General features: G+C 46.6%; 1 protein-coding gene across 1 annotated transcript in view; it reads right to left on the bottom strand.

Moving 5' to 3' along the window:
• Nucleotides 1-19609, bottom strand: part of CNGA3 (cyclic nucleotide gated channel subunit alpha 3) — a 45562-nt gene that overhangs the window by 7043 nt on the left and 18910 nt on the right. The window contains exons 5-6 of the mRNA XM_023552513.2: nt 11557-11664; nt 1587-1693 (exon numbers count right to left, since the gene is read on the bottom strand). Coding sequence (XP_023408281.2) covers nt 1587-1693; nt 11557-11664 — 215 coding nt within the window. The remainder of the gene's footprint in view (nt 1-1586; nt 1694-11556; nt 11665-19609) is intronic.

Raw genomic sequence — 19609 nt, 5'->3', positions numbered from 1 at the left:
GATCATCCAGTCTTTCTCCCACAGAGCCACTGGGTGGGTTTGAACTGCCAACCTTTTGGTAAGCAGCCAAGCACTTAACCATTGCATCACCAGAGTTTCTTAGAATCACCCAAGGGGCTTAAGCCTGGGACCTCCCAGAGAGGCAGACTGGCCTGGGGGTGGACCGGGCATTAGGTGTGTGAGGTGAGATCAATCGAGTTGGCCATGAGCCCTCTTTTTTTTTTTTTTTTTTTTTTTACATCTGCAAACAAACACAAAAAATGAGAATAATATCATGATTTCTTTTAAATTTTGGTGAGCATTGTCATTGTCCTGAGGTCTCTGTGAAACACAGTTGCGGGCCTTGCCCCAGGCTTTCCATCTGTGGGTAGGTCTGGGCGTCTCTAACTAGCTCCTGGGTGGTGCTGATGCCGCTGTTCCAAAAACCAAACCCAATGCCTTCGAGTTGATTCCGACTCACAGCAACCCTATAGGTCAGAGTAGGGCTGCCCCCCGTAGAGTTTCCGAGGAGCGCCTGGTGGATTCAAACCGCTGACCTTTTGATTAGGAGCCGTAGCACTTAACCACTGTGCCACCAGAGTTTCCTTCTTATTTTAAGCTCCTCTAAAAGCCACGGACCAACATGTCCTGGATCCTCCAGTTGTCCAGAAAGAGAAGATCCAAGCCTGACCCCTCCTGTTCCTCCGGTGCTGAGTAGCCAGGGCTGGAAGGGTCCTTTGAGATTTCAGTAAGCTGTCTTATATCATAGGTGATACAAACGAGGCCCAGAGAGACAGCGTGACTCATTCGAGATCACACAGCTAGTTGGGAGAGCGGAGACCAGAACCTGGATGTCTGACCCTTGCTCAGGGCCTTGTCCAAGGGTTCCTGATTGAGGGAGCTGCAGCAGCATCATCCGCTCTCCCTGGTTCTCACAGTCAAAGGCAGGTACTATCTAACTCTTATTGCTTGAATGGTGTCCTTCAAACATAGGTGCATGAATTTAGTTAGGATTCCCAGTATTGTGTGATTGTCCATCATTTTGTCATCTGATGTGATTTTCCTATGTGTTGTTAATCCTACTGCAATGATGTTAACGAGGTAAGATTAGAGGCAGTTATGTTAGTGAGGCAGGACTCATTCTATAAGACTGTATTGTGTCTTGAGCCAATCTCTTTTGAGGTATAAAATAGAGAGGCAAGCAGAGAGACATGGGGACCTCATGCCACCAAGAAAGCAGGGCAGGGAGTAGAGTGCGTCCTTTGGACCTGGAGTTCCTGCGTGGAGAAGCTTCTAGACCAAGGGAAGATTGATGACAAGGACCTTCGTCCAGAGCCAACAGAGAAAGAAAGCCTTCCCCTGGAGCTGATGCCCTGAATTTGGACTTCTAGCCTACTAGACTGTAAGAGAATAAACCTCTGTTTGTTAAAACCACCAACCTGTGGTATTTCTGTTCCCAGCGGTACTAGATGACTAAGACACCAATCTAGCATTTTGGATCTTCCTGAACACGCCCTGTGGTCCCCATGGCTCACTTGGCTAATGCACCCTGAGGGGTCTGTGTCCTGGTCCAGATGTGTCCTCCTCCCCGACCCCAGCTGGCTCACCTGTGCGAGCTCTCACCAGCACATCCAGGCCATAGAGGACATCTGCTGAGTAGTCCAGGACCAGCCACATCATCAGATGCTCGGACTGAAGCTCATCAAAACAGGCCCTAGGCCAAGTGGGAGAAGGATCACTGTGTGTCTGGAGCTTGGGCCAAGCGCAGTGCCGGCTCAGTGCTACAAACACTACCATTACTCCCAGGAACAGCCTGCCTACGGAGTTACTGCCCCGCTGTGGTCACCACAGGCTTCTGATGAGGACACCCCGGCTCGGAGGCCCAGAGCCCTTAACAAGAGGAGCTAGGATTGACCAAGAAGAGCAGGCCCTGCTGCCTCTCAGCAGGAAGGCATGGTGCCCTAGGGGCTGCAGTTTTTCTGAGCCTCACTGTAGAGCCAGGTAACGGGGCTGGGTTTCTGGAGTCAAATTCTAACAAAAATATGAGAATTTCAGATACATCAACAACTGAAAAGGCCAGTGAATAGTTTCTGCCTTCTAGATATTTCTGCTTTCTCATAAGTCAGTATTGGCATTCCCAAACCCTCAGGACCGTCTTAAGAGAGCAGCATCTTGTCCCCATGTCCCCACCCTGCAACTTGCTCAGGAACACTCCAAAGTCCCCACCTACCCTCAAAAGGAATCTGTCTTGGAAGAACAGCCAGAATGCTTTTAGAAACAAAGATGGCGAGGCTTCCTCTCACATACTTTAGACATGTTATCAGGAGGGGTCAGTCCCTGGAGAAGGACCTCATGCTTGGTAAGGTAGAAGGTCAGTGAAAAAGAGGAAGACCCTCGGCGAGATGGATTGGCACAGTGGCTGCTACAATGGGCTCAAACATAGCAACGATTGTGAGGATGGTGCAGGATCGGGCAGTGTTTTTTTTTTTTTTTTTTTTAATAACTTTTATTAAGCTTCAAGTGAACGTTTACAAATCCAATCAGTCTGTCACATATAAGTTTACATACATCTCACTCCCTACTCCCACTTGCTCTCCCCCTCTTGAGTCAGCCCTTTCAGTCTCTCCTTTCTTGACAATTTGGCCTGCTTCCCTCTCTCTCTATCCTCCCATCCCCCCTCCAGACAAGAGTTGCCAACACAATCTCAAGTGTCCACCTGATATAATTAGCTCACTCTTCATCAGCGTCTCTCTCCCCCCCGCTGACCAGTCCCTTTCATTTCTGATGAGTTGTCTTCGGGGATGGTTCCTGTCCTGTGCCAACAGAAGGTCTGGGGACCATGGCCGCCGGGATTCCTCCAGTCTCAGTCAGACCATTAAGTTTGGTCTTTTTATGAGAATTTGGGGTCTGCATCCCACTGATCTCCTGCTGCCTCAGGGGTCCTCTGCTGTGCTCCCTGTCAGGGCAGTCATTGATTGTGGCCGGGCACCAACTAGTTCTTCTGGTCTCAGGATGATGTAGGTCTCTGGTTCATGTGGCCCTTTCTGTCTCTTGGGCTCTTAGTTGCCGTGTGGGCTTGGTGTTCTTCATTTTCCTTTGCTCCAGGTGGGTTGAGACCAATTGCTGCATCTTAGATGGCCGCTTGTTAGCATTTAAGACCCCAGACGCCACATTTCAAAGTGGGATGCAGAATGTTTTCATAATAGAATTATTTTGCCAATTGACTTAGAAGTCCCCGCAAACCATGTTCCCCAGACCCCCGCGCTTGCTCCGCTGAGCTTTGAAGCATTCATTTTATCCCGGAAACTTCTTTGCTTTCGGTCCAGTCCAATTGAGCTCACCTTCCATGTATTGAGTGTTGTCTTTCCCTTCACCTAAAGCAGTTCTTATCTACTGATTAATCAATAAAAAACCCTCTCCCACCCTCCCTCCCTCCCCCCCTCGTAACCACAAAAGTATGTGTTCTTCTCAGGTTTACTATTTCTCAAGATCTTATAATAGTGGTCTTATACAATATTTGTCCTTTTGCCTCTGACTAATTTCGCTCAGCATAATGCCTTCCAGGTTCCTCCATGTTATGAAATGTTTCACAGATTCGTCACTGTTCTTTATCGATGCGTAGTATTCCATTGTGTGAATATACCACAATTTATTTACCCATTCATCCGTTGATGGACACCTTGGTTGCTTCCAACTTTTTGCTATTGTAAACAGAGCTGCAATAAACATGGGTGTGCATATATCTGTTTGTATGAAGGCTCTTGTATCTCTAAGGTATATTCCTAGGAGTGGGATTTCTGGGTTGTATGGTAGTTCTATTTCTAACTGTTTAAGATAACGCCAGATAGATTTCCAAAGTGGTTGTACCATTTTACATTCCCACCAGCAGTGTATGAGAGTTCCAATCTCTCCGCAGCCTCTCCAACATTTATTATTTTGTGTTTTTTGGATTAATGCCAGCCTTGCTGGTGTGAGATGGGATCTCATCGTAGTTTTAATTTGCATTTCTCTAATGGCTAATGATCGTGAGCATTTTCTCATATATCTGTTGGCTGCCTGAATATCTTCTTTAGTGAAATGTGTGTTCATATCCTTTGCCCACTTCTTGATTGGGTTGTTTGTCTTTTTGTGGTTGAGTTTTGACAGAATCATGTAGATTTTAGAGATCAGGCGCTGGTCGGAGATGTCATAGCTGAAAATTCTTTCCCAATCTGTAGGTGGTCTTTTTACTCTTTTGGTGAAGTCTTTAGATGAGCATAGGTGTTTGATTTTTAGGAGCTCCCAGTTATCGGGTTTCTCTTCATCATTTTTGGTAATGTTTTGTATTCTGTTTATACCTTGTATTAGGGCTCCTAGGGTTGTCCCAATTTTTTCTTCCATGATCTTTATCGTTTTAGTCTTTATGTTTAGGTGTTTGATCCACTTGGAGTTAGTTTTTGTGCATGGTGTGAAGTATGGGTCCTGTTTCATTTTTTTGCAAATGGATATCCAGTTATGCCAGCACCATTTGTTAAAAAGGCTATCTTTTCCCCAGTTAATTGACACTGGTCCTTTGTCAAATATCAGCTGCTCATACATGGATGGATCTATGTCTGGGTTCTCAATTCTGTTCCATTGGTCTATGTGCCTGTTGTTGTACCAATACCAGGCTGTTTTGACTACTGTGGCTGTATAATAGGTTCTGAAGTCAGGTAAGGTGAGGCCTCCCACTTTCTTCTTCTTTTTCAGTAGTGCTTTGCTTATCCGGGGCTTCTTTCCCTTCCATATGAAATTGGTGATTTGTTTCTCTATCCCCTTAAGATATGACATTGGAATTTGGATCGGAAGTGCGTTAAATGTATAGATGGCTTTTGGTAGAATAGACATTTTTACTATGTTAAGTCTTCCTATCCATGAGCAAGGTATGTTTTTCCACTTAAGTATGTCCTTTTGAATTTCTTGTAGTAGAGCTTTGTAGTTTTCTTTGTATAGGTCTTTTACATCCTTGGTAAGATTTATTCCTAAGTATCTTATCTTCTTGGGGGCTACTGTGAATGGTATTGATTTGGTTATTTCCTCTTCGGTGTTCTTTTTGTTGATGTAGAGGAATCCAAGTGATTTTTCTATGTTTATTTTATAACCTGAGACTCTGCCAAACTCTTCTATTAGTTTCAGTAGTTTTCTGGAGGATTCCTTAGGGTTTTCTGTGTATATAATCATGTCATCTGCAAATAGTGATAACTTTACTTCTTCCTTGCCAATCCGGATACCTTTTATTTCTTTGTCTAGCCTAATTGCCCTGGCTAAGACTTCCAACACGATGTTGAATAAGAGCGGTGATAAAAGGCATCCTTGTCTGGTTCCCGTTCTCAAGGAAAATGCTTTCAGGTTCTCTCCATTTAGAGTGATATTGGCTGTTGGCTTTGCACAGATGCCCTTTATTATGTTGAGGAATTTTCCTTCAATTCCTATTTTGGTAAGAGTTTTATCATGAATGGGTGTTGGACTTTGTCAAATGCCTTTTCTGCATCAATTGATAAGATCATGTGGTTTTTGTCTTTTGTTTTATTTATGTGATGGATTACATTAATGGTTTTTCTGATATTAAACCAGCCTTGCATACCTGGTATAAATCCCACTTGATCAGGGTGAATTATTTTTTTGATGTGTTGTTGGATTCTATTGGCTAGAATTTTGTTGAGGATTTTTGCATCAATGTTCATGAGGGATATAGGTCTATAATTTTCTTTTTTTGTAATGTCTTTACCTGGTTTTGGTATCAGGGAGATGGTGGCTTCATAGAATGAGTTGGGTAGTACTCCGTCATTTTCTATGCTTTGGAATACCTTTAGTAGTAGTGGTGTTAACTCTTCTCTGAAAGTTTGGTAGAACTCTGCAGTGAAGCCGTCCGGACCAGGGTTTTTTTTTTGTTGGGCGTTTTTTGATTACCGTTTCAATCTCTTTTTTTGTTATGGGTCTATTTAGTTGTTCTACTTCTGAATGTGTTAGTTTAGGTAGGTAGTGTTTTTCCAGGAATTCATCCATTTCTTCAAGGTTTTCAAATTTGTTAGAGTACAATTTTTCATAATAATCTGAAATGATTCTTTTAATTTCATTTGGTTCTGTTGTGATGTGGTCCTTCTCGTTTCTTATTCGGGTTATTTGTTTCCTTTCCTGTATTTCTTTAGTCAGTCTAGCCAATGGTTTATCAATTTTGTTAATTTTTTCAAAGAACCAGCTTTTGGCTTTGTTAATTCTTTCAATTGTTTTTCTGTTCTCTAATTCATTTAGTTCAGCTCTAATTTTTATTCTTTGTTTTCTTCTGGTGCCTGATGGGTTCTTTTGTTGCTCAGTTTCTATTTGTTCAAGTTGTAGGGACAGTTCTCTGATTTTGGCTCTTTCTTCTTTTTGTATGTTTGCATTTATTGATATAAATTGGCCTCTGAGCACTGCTTTTGCTGTGTCCCAGAGGTTTTGATAGGAAGTATTTTCATTCTCGTTGCTGTCTATGAATTTCCTTATTCCCTCCTTGATGTCTTCTATAACCCAGTCTTTTTTCAGGAGGGTATTGTTCATTTTCCAAGTATTTGATTTCTTTTCCCTAGTTTTTCTGTTATTGATCTCTAGTTTTATTGCCTTGTGGTCTGAGAAGATGCTTTGTAATATTTCGATGTTTTGGACTCTGCAAAGGTTTGTTTTATGACCTAATATGTGGTCTATTCTAGAGAATGTTCCATGTGCGCTAGAAAAAAAAGTATATTTTGCAGCAGTTGGGTGGAGAGTTCTGTATAAGTCAATGAGGTCAAGTTGGTTGATTGTTGTAATTAGATCTTCCGTGTCTCTGTTGAGCTTCTTACTGGATGTCCTGTCCTTCTCCGAAAGTGGTGTGTTGAAGTCTCCTACTATAATTGTGAAGGTATCTATCTCGCTTTTCAATTCTGTTAAAATTTGATTTATGTATCTTGCAGCCCTGTCATTGGGTGCGTAAATATTTAATATGGTTATGTCTTCCTGATCAATTGTCCCTTTTATCATTATATAGTGTCCTTCTTTATCCTTTGTGGTGGATTTAAGTCTAAAGTCTATTTTGTCAGAAATTAATATTGCTACTCCTCTTCTTTTTTGCTTATTGTTTGCTTGATATACTTTTTTCCATCCTTTGAGTTTTAGTTTGTTTGTGTCTCTAAGTCTAAGGTGTGTCTCTTGTAGGCAGCATATAGATGGATCGTGTTTCTTTATCCAGTCTGTGACTCTCTGTCTCTTTATTGGTGCATTTAGTCCATTTACATTCAGGGTAATTATAGATAAATAAGTTTTTAGTGCTGTCATTTTGATGCCTTTTTATGTGTGTTGTTGACAATTTCATTTTTCCACACACTTTTTTGTGCTGAGGTGTTTTTCTTAGTAAATTGTGAGACCCTCATTTTCATAGTGTTTGACTTTATGTTAGTTGAGTCGTTACGTTTTTCTTGGTTTTTGTCTTGAGTTATAGAGTTGTTATGCCTTTTTGTGGTTACCTCATTATATACCCCTATTTTTCTAAGTAAAAACCTAACTTGTGTTGTTCTATATCGCCTTGTATCACTCTCCATATGTCAGTTCAATGCCTCCTGTATTTAGTCCCTCTTTTTGATTATTGTGATCTTTTACCTGTTGACTTCCATGATTCCCTGTTATGTGTATTTTTTTTTAATTAATCTTAATTTGTTTGTTTTTGTGATTTCCCTATTTGAGTTGATATCAGGACGTTCTGTTTTGTGACCTTGTGTTGTGTTGATATCTGATATTATTGGTTCTCTGACCAAACAATATCCTTTAGTATTTCTTGTAGCTTTGGTTTGGTTTTTGCAAATTCTCTAAACTTGTGTTTGTCTGTAAATATCTTAATTTCGCCTTCATATTTCAGAGAGAGTTTTGCTGGATATATGATCCTTGGTTGGCAGTTTTTCTCCTTCAGTGTTCTGTATATGTCGTCCCACTCCCTTCTTGCCTGCATGGTTTCTGCTGAGTAGTCAGAACATATTCTTATTGATTCTCCCTTGAAGGAAACCTTTCTTTTCTCCCTGGCTGCTTTTAAAATTTTCTGTTTATCTTTGGTTTTGGTGAGTTTGATGATAATATGTCTTGGTGTTTTTCTTTTTGAATCAATCTTAAATGGGGTTCGATGAGCATCTTGGATAGATATCCTTTCGTCTTTCATGATGTCAGGGAAGTTTTCTGTCAGAAGTTCTTCAACTATTTTCTCTGTGTTTTCTGTCCCCCCCTCCCTGTTCTGGGACTCCAATCAGCCGCAGGTTATCCTTCTTGATAGAGTCCCACATAATTCTTAGGGTTTCTTCATTTTTTTTAATTCTTTTATCTGTTTTTTTCCAGCTATGTTGGTGTTGATTCCCTGGTCCTCCAGATGTCCCAGTCTGCATTTTAATTGCTCGAGTCTGCTCCTCTGACTTCCTAGTGCGTTGTCTAATTCTGTTATTTTATTGTTAATCTTTTGGATTTCTACATGTTGTCTCTGTATGGATTCTTGCAACTTATTAATTTTTCCAGTATGTTCTTGAATAATCTTTTTGAGTTCTTCAACAGTTTTATCAGTGTGTTCCTTGGCTTTTTCTGCAGTTATCCTAATTTCATCTGTGATATCATTAAGCATTCTGTAAATTAGTTTTTTATATTCTGTATCTGATAATTCCAAGATTGTATCTTCATTTGGGAAAGATTTTGATTCTTTTGTTTGGGGGGTTGGAGAAGCTGTCACGGTCTGCTTCTTTAAGTGGTTTGATATGGATTGTTGTCTCCGAGCCATCACTGGGAAACTAGTTTTTCCAGAAAATCCGCTGCGTCCAGTCCAAATCCCTGCGGGACGGTTCCCCGGCTCTGATGCTGCTCTTTCTGCTCCAAGACCAGTCACTGCCTCCCGGGGACTTCTCCTACCGGCTGCGTCCCATGCCGCCTGCCGAACCGGCTGGTCCCCCTCCCGGGGTTAGTTCAGGGGGGTGGAGCCGCTCTCTGTGCTTGTGCCGTACCTGACTGGTACACTGGCTCCAGGCTCTGGAAACAATCGCTGCTTCCCCGTATTAGTTCGTTCTCCGTCTCTAAATCTGTGTTTGTTGTTCAGGGTTCGTAGATTGTTATGTATGTGATCGATTCACTTGTTTTTCCGTGTCTTTGTTGTAAGAGGGATCCGAGGTAGCGTCTGCCTAGTCCGCCATCTTGGCTCCGCCAACCGGGCAGTGTTTTGTTCTGTTGTACGCAGGGTCACTATGAGTCAGAATTGACTTGATGGCCCCTAACAACACCCTCAAGAGAAGAGCAGCTAGTCCATGCAGCCCTGTCCTGGAAGCTTGCTAAGAAAGGGCCTGAGTTCCTTCCCTCCCCCCCCCACCCCCCCGCACCCCACAGACCTGCTTACCCTCAGGAGCGTCGGAGGCTTTTCCTGTTCTGCAGGCTACCCTGGAAAATCCAAGCCCCCTCCCCTTACACTCAGATAGCAGCAGGTCTCCTCTACATCCCCATCACACACTGTGCTCAGAACACCCCCAAATCCACCGCTTACCTGCTGACCTGCACAGAGCAGCAGCTCGGCCCTGCCTCCTCAGCCTGCAAGGTTGCTCAGGAGCGCCACAAAGCCCACAGTTCACTCTCAGCAGAGCAGCACCCACCCCGCATCCTTGTCCTGCACAGTGGCTCAGGAAAGCGCAAAGGCACTTTCTGAGCTGGTGCTCAGAGGCAGCACCTCTCCCTACATCTGGGTCCCAGAAAGCCCCAAAGCCTCGGACGGCCTCAGAAGTGCAGAGGCTGGCCCTGCAAACCTGTCCTGCGGGCTTGCTTAGGATGGCCCCTAAGCCCTCCCATCCCCCCTGAGAAGAACAGCAGGTAACCCTGTACCCTGTCTGCAGGCGCACTGGGAAGCACCCCTAAGCCCCTTGCTTACCCTCAGGAGCAGCAGCCTTACATAGGTGTACACGCTGAGCGTAGGTAGTGGAACCACGCGCTGCATCCTACTTAAAAAACCAGTTGCCACGGAGTCAATCTTGACTCCTGCCGACCCCATGTGTGTCAGAGTAGAACTGTGCTCCACAAGGCTTTTCAGAAATAGATCGCCAGGCCTTTCTTCTGAGGCAACTCCGGGTGGACTCAAACCTCCAGTCTTCACCACCCAGGCACCCCACGCTTTGCTTAGGAAAGCTCCACACCCACTGCTTGCTGTCAGGAGAGTAGCAGCCTGCGCCGAATCCCTGCTCTGCAGGCTTGTTCAGAAACACCCCCAAGCCCCTGTCTGTCCTCAGAAAAGCAACATCACACCCAGCTGTCTCAGTCTGGCAAGCTCGCTCAAGAATGCCCCGGCCACACCACACTTGGTCACTTTCAGAGGAGCAAAGTCTGTCCCCGAGACTCAGGGCAGCTTGGTCAGGACACCCTCATCCCCCCGCCTACCCACAGGAGAGCAGCAGCTTATGTGTCCCCACCCTGTGGCCAGCTCAGGAATGCCCCAAAGACTCTGCTTACCCTCAAAAAGCAGCAGCTGGCTCCTGCACCCTTTCTTGCAAGCTTGCTGGGAAAAGCTCCAAAGCCCCCTGCTAATCTCAGGAGAGTAACATCATCCCGCACCCCTGCCCTGCAAGCTTGCCCAGGAGCACCCCCAAGGACCCCTGGCTTCTCCTTGGAAAAGCAGCAGCCCGCTCCAGCATGCCCGCCCTGCAAGCTGGCTCAGGGAGGCCCCAGAGCCCAGGACTTACACCCAGAGAACATCAGCTTGCCCTTGCATCCTTGTCTTCAGGCTTCCTCCAAAATGCCCTAAGGCCCATCGCCAATCCCCACTTACCTCGGGCCATAGTTTGCCCCTGAGTCCCCACCTGCAGGCCTGCTCAGGAACGCCCCTAAGCCCACGGCTCACACTCAGAGAACAGCACCCCTCTCCTGCCAGGGATGAGTCGGCCAGTAAGCAAGGTATGCAGGAGCTTACTTGTGCTTACTTACTAATCTGTAGTGCACAATTTCACCTGTTTTTTCTCCTGAAACCTATGTGAAATTCTGCACCACAGACTAGTAAGTAAACACAAGTAAGCTCGGGAGTGTCCCTTGCTGACCGGTGAATCCGCCCCTGCCTGCACCCCTGTCCTGCAGCAGGCTCCAAAACGTCCCCTACTCCCCTCAGAGGAATGGCAAATTACGCCTCCATCCTCCTGCTGCCACCTGCCTTGGAAGGCCCCACAGTTCCAGAAGCCTCGCTGCTGATCTTAAGGACAGCCCCACCGGTGCTTCAGAGCGTCTGATGGCCCCTTCCAGACCAAAACCCAAACCAGACCCAGTGCCGTCGAGTCGATCCTGGCGCATAGCGACCCTATAGGACAGAGCAGAACTGCCTCAGAGTTTCCAAGGAGCGCCCGGCGGATTCGAACTGCCAACCCTTTGGTTGGCAGCTGTAGCACCTAACCGCTGTGCCACCAGGGTTTCCCAGGTCCCTTCCAGAGCCTCCCTGTTTTACAGATGAGAACCTGAGATGCATGTACCTGGGCGGTGGTCAGAGTCTCCTAGGCAAGGCTGCCCTCACTCCCCCCGCCCCCATCCCTACGCCTCCTCGAGGGAGCCCGCCCCTACCTGCAAACCAGCAGACACCAGTTGTAGAAGACCGGCAGAGCAATGACAGTCAGCCAGTGGTAGTACAGGGTGCTGGAGGGGTCCACCACCATGGCCTCCTTCTTCTTTCTGGAAACAGAGACACACACAGTGCAGTGTGCTGAAAGACCACTGCTTTGAAGGGTCTTGGAGACCTGGATTAGTTTAGAGACCCCAGAGCAATATGAGGCCGAAGCTCAAGAGGTGGTCGTTCAAACGGGGTCCTCCTAGTCGCAGAGGGGTACATGGAGTGTCTGGGTAGCCAGTGATTCACTGGGAGGCAGGGCATGAACCAGAAGGGTCTGGGGGTCCTTCCATCCCAGCTCAGCATTGCATGGAAGCCCAGTATGAGCCACGCTGACTGTAAAATCACGGTGGTGACATTCCCACGTGCCCTGTAGCAACGTCCACGCCCTCAGGATGCTGGGATGGTGATGCAGCCGAATCGCCGTTCTGAGGGCTGGGGTTGGGGGGAGCTTAGTGGAATGCCGGTTCCCCGGCAGCAGACTCACCTTACTGAGGGCTGGGGGGTACTTAGTGAAATGCCGATTCCCAGGCAGCAGACTCACCTGAGGGCTGTGGGGGGTGGGGAGGCTTAGTGAAATGCCGATTCCCAGGCCCCAGCCAGGCCCCCTTCAGGGCTGGGGCCTGGAAATGTGCTTGTAACTCTTTTGTTACTTTGGAATAAGGGTATAAAAAAAAAAAAAAAGGTATATCAGCCAATTTTTAAGCCTCTGGACCTCAGGTAAGGTGTGACTTGGGTTCTAATGAATTTAGCATCAAGTTGGGTCTCTTCTGAAATGCATGAAGCTCAGCAGTCGGGGTTGGAGCCTCACTGTTGTGTAGGCTGAGCGTTCTACTAGGTGATGCTTCCTGGATGTGTTACTTTTGTCAACTTTTGCCTTTTCCCCCTTTATTTCTGTGAGATAAGGCTTGCAAACATAATCATGGCTTTCCTGTGTGTTAGGGAGCCCCGAGGAGTTTGTTTGTTTAAGTTTGGGAAACCAGAGGTTCCCCATGTAACCCAATGGAAAGGCACCCACAATAAATTCTCTATTTAGGTCTCAGTGGTCTATGGTCATACCACAGATTGGTGGTCCCGCAGTGCCACTCACCTCATTGGTGACCTGTATTACCAGATCATATTTCCCTAAATCCATGTGACAAACCAAAAATTGAAACACACTTAATTAGTAAGCATGTATTCTAATACTGAAGACACATTCCATCAACAATGACAGCAACAACAACACAATAAGGAGAACTAATGTGGTTAAACGTTGCCCAGGTGATTCTGAGGCAGTACCTCTCTGGGCTGAATTTGGGGGCCCTGGAGTGTCCCCTCAGGAACTGTTCACCCCGTTCACCCTGTTTGTGCAGGTGATCTCACACCCAAGCACTTGGATCCTGCCTCTCCATCAAAAACCGCCAACCTGTGAGTAACCTAGGTTATGTGGTCCAACATCAAATGCAGGAAATATCTTAGGGCGTTCTGATTTTATTTTCAAGATTTTCTGAGAATTGTACTTGAGATTCTTCCTTTTGCCTGGGTCCATGTGTCTCCCCCAGCCTGCCACCCATGTGTCCCACATGCAGGCCCGGGCCTTACAGAGCGGCTCCTGTGATCCCAGAGCCCTTCCTGCCTTGCTGCTCACTGACTTGGCTTTGGAGGGCTCCCAACAACTCTCATCACTGTTGGGTTGGGATTAGGGTTTGTGGACATAGTATCTTCCAGTGCCCAAGAGAAGCCCTCAGCTTACCCAGAACACGGCATGGACAGTCACCTGTGTGGACAGGCAGAATGCTTGTTGGGGCCAACGAGCAGGCTCACAGGGGCAGAACTGACTGTTCACCTGAGTCTGCAGGAAGCCCTCTTTACCTAAGACCCCTTTGGGTTCCCAGAGCTGGGGCAGGACTTCTTCTGCAGGACAGGATCCTCACATGACCTAAGCATACCCCGCCCCCCAAGACTGATGCTAAGGCCTGACAGCATTGTACCGAGAAGCACGGCTCTGGATGTCCGACTGGGAGGGGCCAGGACACTGCCCCCATGTCCTTGTTGTGACCACTGAACCCTGTCTTGGGATCAACTTCTCTCAGTACTTACTGCTCTTGTTTGAGGCCATTTTCCTTTCTCTTGTCTTCCTTTTTTTCTTCCTCTTCCTTCCTTGCTTTGTCACTGGATGATACAGGGTGACATTTAGTGATTTTCACACACCAAAGACACCACCACAGAGGAGAGGGTGGGCTGCTGCTGGGTGCGGAGAGGACATGGAGTAGGAAGTAGGTGTTTCCAGCCACTGCACTGGAGTGAAATGAGGTTATCTATTTATTATTATTGAGCCTGAAGTGTGAGGTAAGCCACCCCATTGAAGTATTAAAGAAAAACAAAAAGAAACTTGCCATCTAATCGACCCAGACTCATGGCGCCCCCATGTGGTCAATGTAGAACTGTGCTCCATGGGGTTTTCAATGGCTGATTTTTTGGAAATAGATGGCCAAGGCTTTCTTTTGAGGCACCTCTGGGTAGATGTGAGCTGCCCACATTCCAGGTAGTAGCTGAGTGTTTACATGTTTGTGCCACCCAGGGGCTCAACATTGAAAAATTACTGGTTCAACTAAATGTCCTACAATTTCTGGCCCCGGGAAGTTACAAAGAGCCTGAAGACATTTTGAGGCAATAGGAAATGAACCCAGATTCACATATTTAGGTTGAAACAGTCACTAGGAGGTTTGTAAGCCACATGTGAGGCTCTTTGTTCTGAAGGTAGGACATGGCCCGTGGTTGTTCACAATACAAGCCTGGGCCTTGGTGAGAACGCCCACAAACGGGAGGGAAGCAGGAGGTATGTGGGCGGGAGCACGTCTGTGGCCACAACGGGACAAACCTCAGAGTCGTCTGAGGCCTGTTATTTCAATCCAGTTCAGACACACGTCCGGGCTTTGCTGACTGTGAGGCTGTGTTGGAACAGGCCCCTCAGTCTGCATCACAGGAAGACCTTCAGACTGCGGATAGACTGCTTCCTCGTCTTTTTGGGACGTCTTTTGCAGGTGAGGCACCATTGTAAATGTCACCTAATTACCCCTGAGTAGCTCTGTGAGACAGTATTGTTACCCCATCAAACAACAGAGGAAACCAAGGCGAAAACCAAAAGACGTTGCCTGACTAATGGGCCCTCACAGGAGGCACCCCCAAGTCCCCCTCCTTCCATTAGTCCACACTTCTGGAGGGAGGCACGGGTTGAGAGTTACATGTCTGCTACTTAAACCTTAAGGAGCCCTGGTGGCACACTGGTTAAGTGCTGGGCTGCTAACCAAAAGGCTGTGGTTCAAAGCCACCAGCCACTCTGTGGGAGAAAGATGTGGCAGTCTGCTTCAGTAAAGATTCCAGCCTTGGAAACCCTATGGGGCAGTTCTACTCTGTCCTAGAGGGACACTAGGAGTTGGAATCAACTTGACGGCACACAACAGCTTAAGCCTCACTGAAAATAGCAGTCTACTTTAACCTACCACTTCCCCAAGGAAACGGTCAAAGATGTGTGCAGACACACATACACGAATTCTATCACTGCCATTATTCACAATAGTCAAGGAGTGTCAGCAATCTAATTGGTCCTGTCAGGAGGAGATTCAGCAACAGCGGAATTCTGAGTCCACTGAAAACAGTGTTGCTGGAGGCTATTCAGCGGTATAGGAAAACGGCTACCAATTTGCTGAGCTAAAAAGCAAGTTAGACAAAAGTTTCTAATAATAGCTATATTGGTTTTCTATTGCTGCCGTAACAAATTACCACAAACTTAGTGGTTTAAAACAACACACATTTATTATCTTCAGGTACATAGGTTGGAAGTCTGGCACAGGTCTCACTGGTCTAAAATTAAGGTGTTGACGGGGCTGTGTTCCTTTGCGGAGGCCCTACGGGGAGAATCTGTCTCCTGGTCATTTGGACTGTTGGCAGAATCCACTTCCTTGCAGCTGTAGGACTGAGAGCCCCATTTTCTTGCTGGCTGTAATCTGAGGCTTGTGGCACCTTTCCTCCACCGTCAAAGCCAGCAGCAGGTTGAGTCCTTCTCAAGGTGCCATCTCTCTGGTTCTCTGCAGCTGGGAAAGGTTCTCCACTTTGGCCATGTGATTAGGTTGGACCCACCTGGATGATCCAGAAGAATCTCCCCATCTCCAGGTCCTCACACTTTGCCACATCTGCAAAGTCCCTTTGGCCTTGTGAGGTGACGTATTCACAGATATTAGGCGAGGGAGCCTTCCCCCCAAACCAAACTCATTGCCATTGAGTGGATTCTGACTTGATAGGACAGAATGACCCTACGGGACAGAGTAGAACTGCTCCATAGGGTTTCCAAGGAGAGGCTGGTAGATTTGAACTGCGGACCTTTCCATTAGCAGCCATAGCTCTTAACCACTGCACCACCAGGGCTCTGTCAGCATGTTAGGCGGCCATTATTTTGTCTACCACGGTCTGCCCTCTGACCCCCAAAGACTCATGGCCTCCCGTGTACAAAATGCATCTGCTCCATCTAACAGCCTCAAAGTCCAAACGTCTCTTCTAAATTTCAGCAGCTCCAAAGTCCAGATCTCACCATGGAAACCAGACTACAGGGCACAATTCCTGTCCGCCTGCGGACCTGAGGACAAGAACGAGGCACTTCTCCAAAAACAACAGTAGGGTAGGCGTAGAAACAGTTACGACGTTCTGTGTCGAAAGGGAATGGAGAGAAGGGAAAGATGGAAAGACAGAAGGAGTCACTGATCCCAAGCAATTTTGAAATCCACCTGGGCAAGCTCCCTTAGGGTCCGAGGCCTGGCAACAGCCCCCTGTGGTTCATGGCTCAGTCTTCAGAGTTGTCCTTTCTTTTTCATGAAAAGTAGCCCGTTTCCTGCCCCTATGATAGCCTTCTAAGGAGTCCCTGGGTGGTGCTAGCGGTTTTGTACTCATCTACAAACTGAAAGGTTTGCAGTTCAAACCTACCCAGAGATGCCTCAGGAGAAAGGCGGGGTGATCCGCTTCTGAAAGTTCACAGCTTTGAAAGCTCCGTGAAACGCACTTCTACTCTGGGTCTTCTTTGATGTCGTTCTTTTTCTGCCCCTTTAGGTCTACGCGGGCATCTTCTGCTGGTATAAAAATGTTGAGAACTTTGTGGTCGTGTATTTCACGAGGATTAACTCCATCGACCAAGAGGCTCACCCGCCCGTCTTTCCCATGAACCTCTTCTTTGTTGCTGACTTCTGCTGAGACGGGCGAGAAGACACGAGTCACACCCTAACCTCTTCAGAGCCTTTTCTGTGACTGAAAGTTCTAACCTTTTGGCCTTTCTGAAGATCTGATCTTTCTATCAAAAAGTTATACGGCTACGCCCTCAGCTTTTTCTCTAAGGTATGTTTTTCTGACTTGAATCTCTTTGATGTATATCTTCTGCTATTTGGATAGGCTGAGAATTCCAAAACCATCAAGCGTTGGTTCTTTTTGGTTTAATGGCTTTTCCCCTAAATTTATCCCTCTCCTCTTACACTTTACAATCAGCAGGCTGCTTCTTCAACATTTTGCTTGGAAACATTCAAGTTCATTGCCTACAAGTCTTGCTTTTCACATACTGAAGGACACAATTCTAGTAAGCTTTCTGCTACCACATAGCAAGGATCCCTTTTCCTTGACTTTCCAATAGCTGCTCCTCATTTCTTTCTGAGCCCTCACCAGCTGTGTCTTTAAAGTCCAGGTCATTATTACTAGTCTCTTAGTGACCATTTGGGCATTAGGTATTTAGGCAGTTTAGGTTTTCTCTCTAATACTTATCACTTCCTTCTGAGCCCTGACTGGCAGAGTCTTTAATGTCCGTAATTCCACTAATAGCTTGTTCAAAGCAATCTAGGCTTTTTTTTTTTTTTTTTAAATCATGCTCCCCCAGATTCTCCCAGTCTTTGTCTAGTGCTTGATTCCAAAGCTGTTTGCACATGTCTAGGTATTTGTCACAGAAGCACCAGGTCTGGCATCAAAAGCTGTATTGGTTTTTTATGGCTACCATAAAAAGTTAGTAGAAATTTTAGCGGCTTAAAACAGCATACCTAAAACATATCTCACAGTTCTGCAGGTCAGAAGCCCAGGACAAGTCGTACTGAACTAAAACCAAGCTGTTAGCAGGCCGTGTTCTGGAGACTGGAGGGGCCGGATTACCCGATGAGCAAAGTAGGCACGGGCCCAATTATGACTTCCCACCAATCTGCAGGCACAATTCACCTGTCCCCCACCACCGCAAGGACGTGGTGAAATCCATGTGAAGTTGCTCACCGCAGATTAGCAAGTAAATACCATGAAGCCCATGTGTACCTTGCTCAATGCGAGCCCGTGCATACTGTGCTTACTGGTTAACCCGCCCAGTGGGTAGGGAGAACCTTTCTCCTGCTTATTTGCATTGCTGGCAGAATTCAGCTCCTTGCAGCTGTAGGACCAAGGTCCCATCTTTTTGCGGCTGTAAGCTTAGGACCACTTTTGGCTTCCAGAGGCTGCTGCGTAGCTTGGTTCGTGGTGTCCTCTCACATTCAATCTTTCCCCCTTCCTCCTCCATCTCATCTCTCTGATCCATCTTCTACCTCCCTCTTCTCCTTTTAAGTACTCATGTGATTAGATGGGGCCGACCTTGTTCTTCCAGGGTCATCTCTCCATTTTAAGGTCCTTAAGCTCAATTGAATCTGCAAGTCCTCTTGGCCATTGTAGGTAATACAGTCGCAGGTTCCAGGGACATGGTCACCTTGGGAGGGGACGGTTATTCTGTCCATCACATTGTGCTAGTTGCTGCTGACTCAGCTCTGACTTATGTCGGCCATGACTCATGTGATTGCACGTGGAACGAAACGTTGCCAGGCCCTGAGCCGTCCTCACAATCATCGGTATGTTTGGGCCATTGCTGGAGCTGTTGTGTCAGCTTGTCTTATTGAGGGTCTCTCTCTTTTTCGCTGAACCTCTACTGAGCCAGTATTTATTTAGCACTTAATTTTTATATATGTACCAGGTGGAAACCCTGGTGGCGTAGTGGTTAAGTGCTACGGCTGCTAACCAAAGGGTCGGCAGTTCAAATCCGCCAGGTGCTCCTTGGAAACTCCATGGGGCAGTTCTACTCTGTCCTATAGGGGCGCTATGAGTCGGAATCAACTCGACGGCACTGGGTTTGGTTTTTGTTTTTTTTTTATAATGTACCAGGTATGTTCTAGACACCTTACCTATATTAGCCCACTTAGTCGTCACATAGCCCTGTGAGTAAGACACTATGACAATCCCATTTCCAAAGCAGGAAACTGACACACAGAGAGGTTTGGTAACTTGCCCAAGGTCACAGAGCTCTTAGGTGGTGAGGTGGGACACAAATGCTCTCAACCAATACATTACATACATGTATTCAATTATGTGCTCAGGAAAAGCATGATCGTGGGGTTCTACTGCTAACATGAAACGTATTTTCTGTGTGTGCGTGCTCCTGTGTGATTTTCTTTGTTTTCCAAGTTTAGGCAAGGAGTATATACAAAAAAAAGTAAATTAAAAATTATTAAATGGAAGAGCAAAGGCGGTCACTCAGCCCCCGCTGACCTTACAACGTGATCCTTGAAGTCTGTTCTCTACCACTCAAGTTTTAACACCAAGGTACCAGCAGAGGGCGCTGCTCACAAGCGTATTGGGCTGGCTTAGCCTTGCCGGGAATTTAATCACATTAGGCTCAGTTTGCCTTTGTCCAGGATTCCTGGTCCCAGAAACACTCATCAAACTGATCTTGCCAGCTCAGCATCTGGCAATAGAAAGTAATTACAGCAGGTTACACTCTCTGGCCTTTCCTCTGCCTGCCAATTGCTGAGGGCCTAGGAGAGACCCAGCACCATGCAGCTGTGTCCCTGGGTACCCCAGCCAACTGCTGGGGGACTAGGAGAGACCCAGAGCCATGCAGCTGTGTCCCTGGGTACCCCAACCAACTGCCAAGGGCCTAGGAGAGACCCAGCACCATGCAGCCGTGTCCCTGGGTACCCCTGCCAACTGCCG

The sequence above is a fragment of the Loxodonta africana genome, chromosome 15 (genome assembly GCF_030014295.1).
Source record: "Loxodonta africana isolate mLoxAfr1 chromosome 15, mLoxAfr1.hap2, whole genome shotgun sequence".
Classification (NCBI taxonomy): domain Eukaryota; kingdom Metazoa; phylum Chordata; class Mammalia; order Proboscidea; family Elephantidae; genus Loxodonta; species Loxodonta africana.
The sequence above is the reverse complement of the archived record's forward strand: the minus strand, read 5'-3'. Positions and strand labels throughout refer to the sequence as shown.